Source organism: Maniola hyperantus, chromosome 22 (genome assembly GCF_902806685.2).
Source record: "Maniola hyperantus chromosome 22, iAphHyp1.2, whole genome shotgun sequence".
Taxonomy (NCBI): domain Eukaryota; kingdom Metazoa; phylum Arthropoda; class Insecta; order Lepidoptera; family Nymphalidae; genus Maniola; species Maniola hyperantus.
This window is the reverse complement of record NC_048557.2, coordinates 9,881,578-9,896,720: the sequence shown is the minus strand read 5'-3', so window position 1 is coordinate 9,896,720 and position 15,143 is coordinate 9,881,578. Positions and strand designations below refer to the sequence as shown.

The 15,143-nt window shown below is 38.8% G+C and overlaps 3 protein-coding genes across 3 annotated transcripts; 2 read left to right on the top strand and 1 right to left on the bottom strand.

Annotated features, from left to right (window-relative positions):
• Positions 1 to 1,162: 1,162 nt before the first annotated feature.
• Positions 1,163 to 3,784, top strand: LOC117992841 (uncharacterized). Its single transcript, XM_034980552.2, has 2 exons — positions 1,163 to 1,655; positions 2,525 to 3,784. The coding sequence occupies exons 1-2, from the start codon at positions 1,360 to 1,362 to the stop codon at positions 3,387 to 3,389; spliced, it is 1,161 nt and encodes a 386-aa protein (XP_034836443.1). The 5' UTR covers positions 1,163 to 1,359; the 3' UTR covers positions 3,390 to 3,784.
• On the bottom strand, positions 1,650 to 2,474 carry LOC138403878 (uncharacterized; the record flags this gene model as incomplete). Its single annotated transcript, XM_069505997.1, has 1 exon — positions 1,650 to 2,474. A coding segment is annotated over one exon (765 nt), but the record flags the coding sequence as incomplete, so codon positions are not given.
• A 4-nt stretch (positions 3,785 to 3,788) lies between the features above and the next one.
• LOC138403931 (transcription factor Adf-1-like) lies at positions 3,789 to 6,427 on the top strand. Its single transcript, XM_069506264.1, has 2 exons — positions 3,789 to 4,144; positions 5,501 to 6,427. The coding sequence occupies exons 1-2, from the start codon at positions 3,829 to 3,831 to the stop codon at positions 6,379 to 6,381; spliced, it is 1,197 nt and encodes a 398-aa protein (XP_069362365.1). The 5' UTR covers positions 3,789 to 3,828; the 3' UTR covers positions 6,382 to 6,427.
• The last annotated feature ends 8,716 nt before the right edge of the window (positions 6,428 to 15,143 follow it).

The following is a 15,143-nucleotide window of genomic DNA, read 5'->3' as shown; positions in this document are numbered from 1 at the left end:
GAATGTAATATGCGAATGCACAAGGAATGTGCTCGTGAGAATATGTGTTTTTCATTTAATTTGTTTTAAGCGGTTTTAAAAATGACAAACGGCACCAGTAGCCGATGACTATAATTTTTAAAATTTAAATACCTGTCATCGGCAGTAGGCACTTCTATTAGAGTTTTTTGACATCCCAAAGTTGTATGACGTTGAAGTTTACACTCACTTGTGCAATTTTGCAAACAGCTATTACAGAAAAAAAAATATTCTTATGACTAGTGATTTGAGCACGCAACAGACGGGACATATTTTTCATATAACAATAATGGGATTTATTAGAGTAGTCCTCATAATACAATATATTTACATGTCGATTGTAGGGTTTCGCCTGTGATATGTAGAGGGGTGCAATTATTTTGAATTTATTATTTTCAATCCCGTAAACGTTCACGTTGATTTCGTTCATGATTTCGAACCGTTTAATGCCCCCAATCGATACGGGTAAATCTATTGTAGACGTTTTGAAGAGCGTCTCATAGTGCGGATATGAGGATACACGGTACGAGTTCGACTTAGTTGGATAAAGAGCACTCGTCACGGCCCAAAAAAAGCACGCATTGTCCTTGTTCTTCACGTTCACACACGCGTTTTAATTTTTAATCCATGCTGGAAGTGGAATGTAGGAGGAGCCACCCTTTAATGGCACATATTTATTAATATTAACCTCCAAGCTCCAACCGCTGTCCCTCTCTTGAAACTCACCACATTTGCTTATAATTTTGGCACACGTATCCTCATAGTATAATGATAGATCCGATGAATTTTGCAAATGAACATTTCTCGTGTTAAATGATTTCAAATCTTTTGCAACTTCATCTCCTTTTATTAGACTCGCACACTCCATTTTCAATAATTGTTTCACTTTGTTGGCAACCCTTTTTAAGTACACGTCCGGCGTTAATGTACTTGATGCGGAGCCATTTATTCGGTAACTTATTATCCGGCATTTGAATGCTGAATTTACCACATACGTAAAATAATCTTCACCGTCGTTTTGTTTGCACAGTAACTTGTGACGTCTGGTGCGTGAATGCGCAATCAGTTGATTGCTTGCAACTTCGACATTACAAAATGGACATTTTGGCGGCTGCGGCGGCGGCGCGGCGAAAAAACGAATGTTAAGGCTTTGTCAGACAGGATGCGTATTTTAGCGCTGCGTAGTAGCGTTATAGCGTCCCGTTTTAACGTCGCGCGAGGCTTCGTCAAACAGAACGCTTTAGCGCGCGTTAGGGCACTGACTCGACGACACCGCGCCGCCATTTCGCCATTCGCCAAAGCGTAGTGCAGATCGATAGCAGTGTGAAGAGTTTGTTCGTTATGGAGATGTCGAGTGATTCAGATGTGGAAGAATTATTACTTTTATATGCTTTATCACGGTCACAGAGAAAAAGAGTATGGGTGCACGACATCAATCAAAAGAGAAAGAATTTAGGAGAGTATCATCGTTTGTGTCGTGAGCTTGCATCACATGAAGATCGTTTTTTTACATACTTTCGTATGTCTCAAGATTTATTCGAAGAACTACATGAACTGCTCATCCCAAAAATAAGCAAATGTACCACAAACTGGAGGACACCTATTTCTACAAGAGAAAGACTTGTAATCTGTCTAAGGTAAGAAATATTTATTTTTTTAAATACATGTTCATTGCGTTATTATTATGAAAATCAATCAAAATCAGCTGAGTTGTAATCAGAAGTCGATGCTCCAAAATTAGTTACATGTAGAATATCGATTTCGCGTAGTGGTTGACGTAGCTGCTCAGGCTGTTGCAGGTATGATGAAGTACTGTTAGATAAATCTATAACAGCTACTGGGGATGAATCTTCGGGAACAGAATTGGGTACTGCATAGCAGACGGAGTCTTCGGTACTAATAATGGAATAGTGTGGTGAATTCAATATCTGGACGTTTTCTTGCAGTTCCTCTGTTTCTATGCTTGCAAATAACTTGGCTAGTTCTACTTTGGCTTTTATCTGTTTGTCTTTGGAAAAACTTTTAAATGTTTGGGCATAACTTTGGAATAGGTGATCTATGGCATCATACTCTTGTTTTTTCTTATTTTGAAGAAAATTTATAACTTTATCCATTTCGCTGTCAGTTTTTTTAATTTTCTTAGCTCGTGAACTATTTGTGTCATTTGTTTGGGGCGTCTCTAGCGGAGGTGTTTCTGGCGGGGGTGCGCTTTGTGTTCTTGGTGGAGGTGTCTGTGGTGGAGGCGTCTCTGGAGATTGAGTTTCTATAGCTGACGATGTTTCTGGTGTAGGTTCTCGAATATTTGAAGTTCTTTCTCGATCTGTCAGAGTTGAGTCAAGGAACTGTAACTGGGAAGCCCAAGGCCATTTTGTAAATTTTTTTGCAGCTTGTCCTGTAGTACCTGCAACCTCTTTTTTGTATCTCATATAATTGTCCCTCAAGCTCTTCCATTTTTTTTAGCTACTTCACCTATAAAATAAACATAAATTGTATTATTTTGTTTCAGGTACTTAGCTACGGGTGATTCACATCAGACCATAGCCTTCTCCTTCCGAGTAGGTCGTTCAACAGTCGGTGGTATTGTAAAAGAAGTCTGTACAGAAATCTGGAATACATTACAACCAGAATATATGCCATCGCCTACTGAAGAGACATGGAAACAATCAGAGAAGGGTTATAGGGAAACCTGGAACTTCCCGAATTGTGTCGGTAGTATTGATGGGAAACATGTCTCTATAAAGTGTCCCCAAAATAGTGGATCAGAATATTTTTGCTACAAGAAGTTTTTTTCTGTAGTTCTTCTTGCTATAGTCGATCCATGTTACAAATTCACCGTCATAGATGTCGGTAGTTACGGGCGGCAAAGTGATAGTGGTATATTCGAGAACTCAATATTTTATCGGCAATATATCCACGGAAAATCTCTGCTGCCAGATAAACCTCTTCCAGGCACCGAGGAGCCCGTACCTCATGTACTTATCGGCGACGAAGGTTTTGCTTTAAAAACATATTTGATGCGTCCATTCCCAAGAGCCTTAGCCACACAAGACGAAAGAAAAACAAATTTTAATAAAAGACTTTGCAGGGCACGTCGGGTGGTTGAAAATACATTCGGAATATTAGCACAAAAATGGCGCATTTTTTTACGACCTATTGACTGTGATGTGGACACATCAATTGATATTATTAAAGCTGCATGTTGTTTACATAATTACTTGCGAACAAAACAAGGTACAGCGATATTAACTCCGGAGTCGGAAGACGAAAACGCACCTATGCGTGCTTTAATAACTCATCGTCCAACAAATAGAAGATCAACGACTGCAGCATTCGAAACTCGTGAACAATTTGTGTCTTATTTTAATCAATAAACGAATTTTTTTACTTACCAGTTTCATTAATTTCTTTTCCGATTTGTGCCCACAATTTTGCCTTCATTGATATATCTTTATATGAACTATCCTTCGTATTATATAAGCATGGATATTTTCTAACCAATTCTATCAAATTTTCGATCATTATGCAGTATTTTATTATTATTTTACGCCTATTCACTCCGACGCTAAAATAAAATTTGTAAAAAAATACAACACCCGACGTTAAAAGCGTCCTAACGCCGCGACAGAGCGTTGCGTACTGCTAGCGCCGGCGCTCTGTTTGACGGTATTGTACGATGGTAGTACAACACATCTTAGCGTCATAGCGCGGCGTCAAGTTAACGCTCTGACGCGCGCTAAGTACGCGTCCTGTCTGACAAAGCCTTAAAGCTTTGGTCTGGCGATCGTGACGCGCAACGCTGCGGTATGCGGTATGCGTTGTAGGACACCCAATTATATGAAAAACGTCGAGAATGTTCTCTTGTTCCGTCGCAGTATGCGTCAGCGGCGAGGGGCAAGCGCGGTGAAGTGGGGAGGTGTACTGCCGCACAGCGCGGCGTCATTCTCGGTTCAACGCTGCGGTGTGCGGTGTGCGTCACGGGTGTGCATTATGGAATTTTTCGAAGACAATTTAATAGAATTAGTTCGCAACTATCCTTCTTTATATAAAAATAAAGACAAAAAACATAAAAGTTTGATAGTTAAAGATAATTGCTGGAGGGAGATAGCTGAGAAGTTGAATAAAACACGTGAGTTGTTTGTATATATTTCTAATTGTTTATTCGACAGCGGTAGGTACCTAAGTTTACATAAAAAGTGGCAAACATTACTAGTGACACATGAAACATTTTGATGATTCTGAGGTTGGAAACTTGATGAACAATTTAATTTAAATTTAATGAACACTTTAACTTTATTTAATGTTATAGAAAATAAGCAATAAGTTTTGAATTACCTACTCACTTAACTTGTCCTATCTACTTCACTGTCTTGCCAAGGTACACTACCACGATCACTGTTGAAATACTGCTTGAATAAGTCACGTGTCACCGAACCATTTATATTATAACCTCTTCCCGGTATACGCGCCATAGGAATTACATTTTCAGAAGGCATTTCAAGAGTATTTCTGTCTGAATCGTGTATGATCAAAGAACTCATCATATTATGGATGATACAAGCTGACATAACCAACTTGTCTACGACACGAGGGTTTACTGCAATAGGTGAAAAAAATATTCGAAATCGTTGACATAATATGCCAAAAGCATTTTCAGATGTTCTTCTTGCTCTACTAAGGCGGTAGTTGAAAATTCGTTTTGACCTATCTTGAGACGCATGATTTTTTGAGTATGGTTTCATCATATAGTTGGTGAGACTAAATGCATCATCACCTACGAAAACATAAGGCATTTCTATGTCAGCTTCCGGCAACTTTGTTGGCGGGGGAATCTTTAGCTGCCCATTTTGAATTTTCTTAAATAAATCAGATTTCATAAATATGCCTGCGTCACCTTCTTTGCCATAAGAACCAACATCTATTGTTATAAATTTTCGATTCGCATCGACCACGGCAAGTAAAACAATAGAAAAAAACTGCTTATAATTAAAAAATAAGGACCCGCTGTTACTTGGGCACACGATGCGTATGTGCTTACCATCTATTGCCCCGATACAATTAGGAAAATTCCATAAAAACCAATATTCTTCGGCTATTCTTTTAAAATCTTCCTCGGTGGGTTCAGGAAGTGCAACGTTTAAAAGTCTCAAGCATATACTTTGTAAGACTTTAGGCACAATTTTGCATATCCAATTATGGCTAATTCGAAATTGAAAACTTAAAGATCTATAGCTTTCACCAGTCGCCAAATACCTGTAAAAAAAGTAGGTACTTAATTAATGGGTCAAACATCGGTGCAAAGGTAGTCCGTTTCAGTTCAGTGGTCCGTGTAGGTAAACATAATAGTAAATTATCAATTATGAATCCATCTAACTAAATCTTATTTCTCCATGAAGAAAAATACTTTATTTATTCGGATTATCTCGTTTAAAATCACTACTCATGTTTACCTCCACTTGTTTAACTAACAATGTTATTGTTTCAGCTGAAGAATGTAAGAATAAATGGCGTAATTTACGCGACAATTATAGAAAAAATCAAAATAAGAAGAAAACTGGAAGTGCTTCTTTCGTTTCAAAGTATGACGACGAAAGACTTAAATTTATAAATGACAGCTTTGAAGAAAGGGAGTCTATTTCAAATCTAAATCCCGGAAATGTTCTTGAGGTTGATGAAGATAACAATTTGCCAGTAGAGATATGTTCAGGACCAACTTCTTCAATGCCGAGTTCAACGCCGTATTCACCATGTGAATCTATTTCACAACAACCATCGCAAGAAGGACATTCAATAACACAAAACAAAACTCAAGGTACATCACAAGTGAAAAAGAAAAAAAGAGAGAGCCTTGTCGAAGAGTTTAGAAAGAATAGAGAAGAAAGAACAAACATGTTGAGACAAATTACAGAAAAAGGCAATACTCCAGTACACACATTCTTTAGGAGTATGGCCGACGTAGTTAGTCAATTTCCTCCGGACAAAATAGCTCAAATCAGAGCTCAAGTTTGTAACATCGTTACTGAAATGGAATTATTGGTCTTGGCGCAACGAGAGACACCATCCCCACAGCAATCATTCAACACACCACAGCATCCAATCCACGCATACAACTCGCAACGAGAGACACCATCCCCACAGCAATCATTCAACACACCACAGCATCCAATCCACGCATACAACTCGCAACGAGTGACACCATCCCCACAGCAATCATTCAACACACCACAGCATCCAATCCACGCATACAACTCGCAACGAGAGACACCATCCCCACAGCAATCATTCAACACACCACAGCATCCAATCCACGCATACAACTCGCAACGAGAGACACCATCCCCACAGCAATCATTCAACATACTTTGATGTTATACCGAGTTACTGTATTCGATTAATAAAAATAATATGATTATGAATTGTTTTATTTAATTACCGAAATAAATTCATTTAACTTACCTCAACGTTAGGAATAGTTTTTCTTGTGCCGTAATAGCAAAATTCCGATTTCTGGTTCTAGGCTGTGTGTCACTAATATCATCTTTTATGGCCATTAAAATCTTGTTATAGATCTCCCTTGAAACCCGAAAGTAACCCATGAATTTTTCTTCACAATCAATTAAATGCCTTTTTATTAAGGTTTCGTAACAACCTTCACTCCTCCGTTGTAAATACATGTTCCTCGGAGATTTTCTTTGTCTATTCAGAAGCAGTAAAAATTCTTCTTCTTCCTCCTCTTCAAGCAAAGCGCAAATTACAGAAAAATTGTTCATGTTCACGTCTACCTTGGTAGCTGCGGCAAAATCAACTGACCACCTCTCCGCAGGGACGCTAAATGCTGCGTCGTGACGCTGCGTTGCGGCGCATACCGCAGCGTTGCGCGTCACGATCGCCAGACCAAAGCTTTACTCACACGGCGGCGGCGGCGGCGGCTCTCTCCTCCTCCACAACTATGATCAGTTTAGACAGTTATACATATATACAAGCGGTAGGGGGGCGGCAGCGACATGTATACTAAAATGTTATATTATTGTGTGGTGCGGTATTATTTAAATACTTTATACACGCACCACAATAATTGTCATTTTTTCATTCCACCTGCATAGTATTTTATGACGTTTCGTCTGCGAGTGTGAAATTAGTTTATTTTTTCCACCTCGACATTGCAAAATTTGCATTCATACATTTTTAACGTATGCGTGCGCACAAGTTAAGGAAAAAAAACTAGTAGGTAGGTAGGTAGAGGTAGCTAGCTAACACCGTTATTCGCACACTGTCGGCTCGCAACTAAGTTGTATTCCCAGTTGTTTGAGGATTAAACATATATATAGCTATATGACATGGAGGTGTGTAATTTGCAATGATGCCACTGTGCATAATGTAATAGGAGTGGGATAACATAAAAACGATGTTATAATCAAGGCTCAACTCGATGAGGCTATAACTGGATGTTTAACGAAGATTAGGAAAAACGCTCAAACTATAAAAGCCATCTCTACAAAAAAAATTCTCCCCCTCCTGCAGCTGCCAAAAAACCTGCTTAAACCACCGAGCTCATCAACCCTGCTACCGCTTCCAGTAGTACGGAGGCTGCTGCTGCTAAGCTCCCGACAACAGGCACCACCACCACCACTTTTGTGTGTTGTTGCATTATGAGCAAGTGGACGGTTGTCGAGGAAGTCCATAGGAGCGCCCGTAAAAATTTTCCTCGAAGGCGTTTCATTCAAAAAGGCATCGATGATACTTGGCAAATAGATTTTATTGATATGCAAAAGTATTCCATGCGTGGGTCGAGCCAGTGAAGAGTAAATCGGCCGATGACGGGACACGCGTGGAATGCTTAAACTAAGTACGGAAATTTTTCAAATAACCAAAGTGAATAACACCAATCCAGTAACATACCAATTACAGGATGAGCAGAAAAAACCAATACTAGGGGGCTTTTATGAGCATGAACTGCAAAAAGTTAAATATCCAGACATATATTTAGTGAAACGGCGTGGTAAAAAAGTTTTAGTTAAGTGGCTCGGTTTGAACTCTACCAGTTGGATTAATAAAGAAAACAAGATTAATTAAAATTATGTGTTTTATTTTCTATGTAGTACACTTACAATAATTAATACAATACACAATAAGTATAGGTAGCTCTCTCTCTCTCTCTCTCTCTCTCTAAATAGTTTACAGAAAATATTACTACACTACTTACATAATTGTTGTTATTATAGTCGAAATAAAATGTAGTGTCAATAATGGGGGTCTGGGGTTCGATTCCGGTGGTGGTTTTCTTCTTCTTCTTGGATATAGTTTTGAAGCCATATCCAAAAGACTAACTTCTACATGACTACAATGACACACTGACTTTTTCCTCCTGAACGCTACATGCCTAACATAGTTATCTTTTAAAATATCATGGAGGTTTAAATCTTCTATAATTTTATCGAGTTTTGGACATTTCAAAGTTTCCAAATTTATATGTATAAAAAACAGCTTGTATAATAAATATCTTTCAACATGACCACCTTTGTACGCCCACACGAATTGTTTCCCCGGATCCAATTGATCCATTATCCGCAAAAATTCTACATACTCGATATCAGTGTCGTAGTTTGCCAACAGCATACCATGGATATTATATACATTACATATCTAATGGTCTTGCTATTGTATTTATACAGCAACCAATTCGGTAATTTTATATGAAATAAATACGCAAACTTATTTTTTACATCGAAAATGCCCACCGCTTTAAAATACATTATTTTACCGTACATGAATCCATCTATATCTATAATATATTTAATATTATTTAAATTCATTATATTAGTTAACATACAGCTTTTTTTACATAACGATTACACACACACGCGTTTAAAAAACAAAGAAAAATTAAGTTTACAAAATATATTAGTACATAACATACAGCTTTACACAATGATTACACGCATGTTTAATAAACAAAGAAAATAATTAAGTTCACAAAAAAAAACCTATGTGCACGCACTCACAATACTTGAAAGGCGCCCTCGTTCGACACGGCGCAAATTATATAGGTCACTAACGTGTGACCCATTTGTTCTGTAAATGGTGTGTATGCAAAACACTCCGGGGGCACGTGGTTCAACAGTTCCAACCACTCTGCCGCATCGACATTGGTGTCACCGACCGTATCTTCTAGGTAGGCTGTGATTGCATCCCAAATTTTTGTTAACGTATATGTGTTCTCATCATCAAATTCAGTGTTTTCGTATACGTTCACCATTAGAATGTTCACATTAGCATAGACTTTGGCCAATGGCACCGGTCTTGTCCACAACCGCATTAGTTTGCTAGCTGACATGCAGTTGCACCAGCTCATTTTACATTCGTTATAGAGCACCTCCATAATCATTATAATTTTATGCCAGCAGGGGGAGTTCAGATAGAGAGAGAGAGATGCTGCTGCAACACAAAAAAACAGCTATTATTCTTCAGCAGTGGTGGCAGCAGTGTTTGGAAAGTAAATTATCCATGCCGATGCTGATGTCCCGCATTGGCCTCTGCTAATTATAAAAAGTTCACCACTGTTAAGCTCCCCTAAGAGTTAAAAGTTCACCACTGTTAAGCTCCCCTAAGAGTTCACTATTCATATCATTAAACCTCAATGGGAGCGTCACCATCGAACCGTTTTCCAAGTTTACAACCGTCTGCATGACGTCGCTATGAACCTAGATGGTGTTTGAAACGACTCCGAAATTCTATAGGGCTTTCCAACCTCCAAATCAGAGATTTTTTTCCACACCCTGTTACCACTTCTATTAAGCTGATTTAACAGCTGTTGTCTGTTGTTGTTGTTATCGCTTCCACTGTTGCTGCTTGATGAAGAGTTTGATGCAAATTTTTTTATTTTTTAAATATTAATTATTGATTAAAAAAGCTTACAAAACTATATTTAGAGAGAGAGAGATGAGCACTGCTTAGTAAACTGTTAGCTGATTTAAAGACTTCAGTTGAATGTACAAGTTCAGATTCGATGTTGGTGTATTTATATGAAAACTCATAGTCCTCCTCAATAGGTTGGAATAAACAGCTCTTAGCTTTAAGTTGTGATGTGTGGCACAATTGTATAAATAAACGTCTTTTCTTTCTTTCTTTCTTTCTTTCTTCCTCCCCACTTGCAATTTACATGTACCTAAATGCGCAAATAGGTGATAAAAGGAATTCAATTTCGAAGGGTTCAATAACGAAGACACCGTCCGTGCAACACGTTTATTATCACCACTTATTAACTGCTAAGTAAGTGCGCGCCAGTCCCGAGCGGAGGGCTTCCGTCGCCGTCCCCTGCGCCCTTCCTCCCGTGCGTTGTTCCCGGAACACTGCGCTTCCCTTTGGGGTTCCGGTGCTGAAGTAGGTGCAGTTTGTGCTGGACTTGGCGTGTTGCTGTAATCGCTTTGGCGTGAGGTAGGGTTGGTTAAATCCGTTGAATAGGCACCGGTATAATATCCGTGTTGAACTGGTAATTGGCCTATATCAGCTTGAAATATAATGTTATTGATAGCATGTTTTACTAGTGCAAATGTTCGCGAGTCGTATTTTTTCAATTCATGCGCAATGTGGGTCCCAAAAGAAGTGTGAAAAAATCTGCAGCGTCATTTTGCTTACATAGCAACTTGTGTCGTTTTGTCCTTGAACGAATATATGGTATTAATATGATTGTCACAATAAATGATTGAAAAGATCTATAAAATCCTAATCATTTCGTTGACGCATGTTTATTGTCAATTCGCAGAAACAAATGTATCCATAAGTTGATTTCTGCCGAGCATCATATTGGTTGCATAAAACACTAATTGCATGATTACTTTGTTCTCTCTTCTTGCCCAGTCATCCGAGTGTACGCCCTAGCGTTTCCTTTTTGAATGGGCAAATAGAAAACCGCGTGTAGGGTTTTGCCGAATATTTGTCGAGCGGCAACTCCAGTCAAGGATGCTACTTCCACGAAAGTTGGTTTAAGCAGTTAGTCTACAGTAGGCATAACATCGCTTGATATGCTCTACCAGCAATTTCAGAATGAAAGACTTGCGGTTTCCCGCTCCACCAGTAATAAATACTAATAATCTTTCGTCATCCCCGTTCCGAATTTCTTCGTTTCATCGTTTTGAATATCTTATGTAATTTTTGAAATAAACTGTGTGTGAAATAACCTTGAAGCTACCGGTGATAATTACCCAAGTCTTGCAGAATCATTTTGAGTTCCAGAATGGAATAGTTCTTTATTTATAAAGGATGTATTAGATGCTAGCCCTAGATACAGCCCGCTGACAGACAGATAGACGGAGAGTGGAGGCTTAGTAATAGGGTCCACTTGGCACCCTTCGGTACGGAACCCTAAGGCCCGGCGCCCATTATCGGCATCGGCAAGGAACAGGATCCTTCGGCATCCTACATGCAAGCGCACACTGTCGGAAACTATGCTTTGGCATGCTGCAATGTTCTTAGGGATGACGAGGCGTCCTTTAGCATGCCGCACCGTCCTGTAGCTTGCCGAAGCGTCTCAATATCGTATTTCTCGTCAAAACAGTCTCAGAGTTGTTACAAGCTAGTTGTCTGAGTTGTATTTAATATGGTGGACTGGGATCTAGTGCTCATAGCAGCTCTTGCTGAAGAAGAAGAGAAATCTAATCAATCAAGAAGATTTTGGGTGAACAACCTTTGGAAGCAACGATATACGTCCGGTGAATTCAACAATTTATTCAATGATTTGCGTTATGACGTGCGAAAATTTTATGACTACTATAGAATGAGTTATGAAAATTTTGAAAGTCTGGTTCAAGTTTTCGCTCACCTATACCTGTTAAAGAAAGATTGTCTGTGTGCTTGAGGTGAGTGATAAACAATACTTTAATATTCATATTTATTATTTTTTAATTCACATATACTCGTACAGGTATGATTCGAATGGTGACTTCAGATCGCAGCCTACATTACTATTTCGTATGAATCTATATTTCATGCTGCGCCGGTCATAGAACTGTCGTCGTGGAGCGATTGTTGTTGACATTGGAGTCATATCTTTATTTTAATCACATTAGCTTTGCTGCAGGTAATAATATGTTAAAGAAATTACGAATTCTGGTAATCATTGGTTTCAATATTCTGGTAATCACTGATTTCAATGTTTTGGTCTTGGCATCTAGGTATGGGTGACGGTGTATATGTCAATGTTGAATGTAACATTTGTCCTCGTTATTTACGGATGTTGCTTGGGGTGTGTAATAAGAAAAATCGTCCACGGTGTAGTTTGATTGATTCACCTGTTTGATGAACGCCGAAAAATAACTAAAGAAAGTATTTAGATTTACAACAGTTGAAGAACTCAATGCCACGAGACATTACCAATCGTACTACGACAACATTCCTCATGAAGACTAAAATTTAATATTATTAAAAAAGTGTTACTGTACTAGTGTACCTACTCAATTAAACTTATTTTCAAATGATAACCAATAACATCTATTTAATTTTTCCTGTAAAGTTAATCTTTGTGCAGACCAGCAAACTCCTAGATCACATATTTTTCTAGGAAAGGAAAAACGGATAACTACAAAAAACACTGTAGTATTATAATGAAAAGGTATAAAGGATTGTACATAATCTATATCTATACTATATACTATAATTACTATTGTAACGCTTGTTACGTAGGGGAAGGGCTGCTGCGGCCAAAGAAACGCTGCGAGTATAATAATAGCGTATATTCAATAATCACTATAGACTATTACATGATCCACGGAACCAGCACTAGGATACCGAGGGCAGTGCCGGCTCGGCGGCTGCAAACCCAGGGTAACCGTAATACCGGTATATTAGGCAAGTCCCAAGAGTGCCGACTCGGCGGCTGCAGCTTGGGTACTGATGATCCTTCCGAGGAGGATACAAAACATTGTACAGCTTTGAGATATATACGTTTCAAAGGCGATGGGTGCTTGCGCGACATATCCAACTAGTGGTGCCATCTGTTATCGTTGTTGGGAACTAACGATATGTTACACTCCCCCTCTGTTCCTGAAGGCGACTCGACGAAGAGAACAGCAAAATCTTGACTACATTTCTTCGGGCAAAAGGCCAGTAGGATCTTCAGAAACAGCAACTACTTCAGGACCTGACGGTTCACTGCAGACTCCGGGGGATTCTTCCTGAGGCTCCCCCTGTACTAATAATGGCTGACAGGAATCCTTCCACGCGCAAGCTGTCACTAGTACTATCATACGAGATGGACGCGCCTGCAAAGGATGCGGACGACGCTTGACCCGTCACTGCTTACAACACCAACTCTTGCAGCTGTTCTAATGACATCGAAACTGCGTTGCCAACAACTCAACTTCTTCGGCGACTTCTTGAGGATGACCCTCCTGGACCTCGTCTTCGGGGTGGCTCCAATGTTATAATAGGTCTCCAATATTTCGTCGGTATAGTCCCAAGAGTGCCGGCGTAGCGACTGCTCCTGGTACTTGTGGCTGATCCTCCTCCGATGTCGTCGGAACCGGAACTCGCCAGCTTGGATCTGGCGACGCAGCTTGGCCCCACGTTGGGCGCCAGATGTAACGCTAGACGACGCGACGCGGTTTAGCCCCTGTTGGACGCCACTACCCTGAGATTAACATTATTAATATTATAAAGAGGTAATGGCACCGATTCTAAGCACAACCTAATTTTAGCGTATTCGCACCCTCTTCTTACTTATTGTAATATGAAAAGGACTAGAAGCAGTTTGACATTTCTAAATTTAATTTTTAGATGGTAAAACCCGTGATTTTAGCACGCACTCGCGAACCTACTGTTTAAATTTGTATTGTGCACTAAAATTTAGAGTCTTTAAATGTGAAAGTCATGTTCCGTTCCTTTTTTAGCATTAGTAAAAAGAAAAGAATGCAGATACTCTAAATTTAGTTAAGAGAGAGACTAGAGAATCGGGGCCATGTTAAGTTTGTTTGTAGGGGGTAATATTTGGAACTACTGAACCGATATTAAAAAAAAATTCACCAGTAGAAAGCAACATTATTCCTGAGTGACATATGTAGGCTATATTTTATTTTTAAAAAGATCTTCGAAAATTGCAATAAAGTGATAAAAGTCGTTTCATTTGTGAGCTTTCGTGGCGTGCGCTGCCTAAATAGTTTAAGTTACACGAAAACAATGTCCGGTGGAATTGTTCCTCTTAAACAGCTCTAAAAAAAGTCCTCGATAGCATATATATCTATCTTTTACGGTAGCTCACAATAACCATTTTTATGATTTTGAAAATTTAGATCCAAGGCAGTTGGCGATGGCGATCTGGATGGTAAATACTTAGAGCCTGAATCTTGATATGGGTCTTCCTCATCCACTCCGAAGATATCTGAAAGTAAAATAATTTTCTTAGGAAATAGTAGACTGAGAAAATTAGTTACAACACTCAATTGACTGACAATTTTTCTTATCAAAATCATGTTTTGCTTACCTTGCATTGTGTTTTCTATATTACTAGAGGTTCCAGCTTCCATGTTATCCATTTTAAGCCATTAATTGCAAGAAAAAACCTTCGTTCAACATTAAAAACAATCCAAGAAATACGCGGCAAATTTTGACAGTTTGGCCTAACGTCAAAGAAATATCAATTTAATTAGTATTGCCATAGTGCAAAAATGGCCTAACTCATTTAGGCCACTATAGCGCTACCAAACTTTTAAAATTTCTGATAGGCTGTGGTAGTAATATTAATGCCATCTATGAAAACAATATTAAGCTAATTTTAGGCCACTGTGGCGCTATGACTTATCCCGTTTAGAGCAGTTTTTTGTTTTTTTTACTCCCTTAACTTTTACCAAGGGCTTCATGAGACATGACCTTGTAAAAAATTACCCGTCAATTGCCAACTTTTATAAAAAAATTAGCAAATAATAGTACGGATGGACTGGATGTTAAATTTGTGGTTTCTAAGTGAGCTTGTATTCGCGTGATTGTTCTTTTACAATGGCTCCTGGCCACGTTTTTGCGCGATAGCTCTTCTTCCATTTTAATGAAACCACTATTTTCACTATTAATTTAATTATAAACACCGATAAACCAATAAATCACTAATAAAAATGTCCCACGTATGTATCAGGACAGGAACT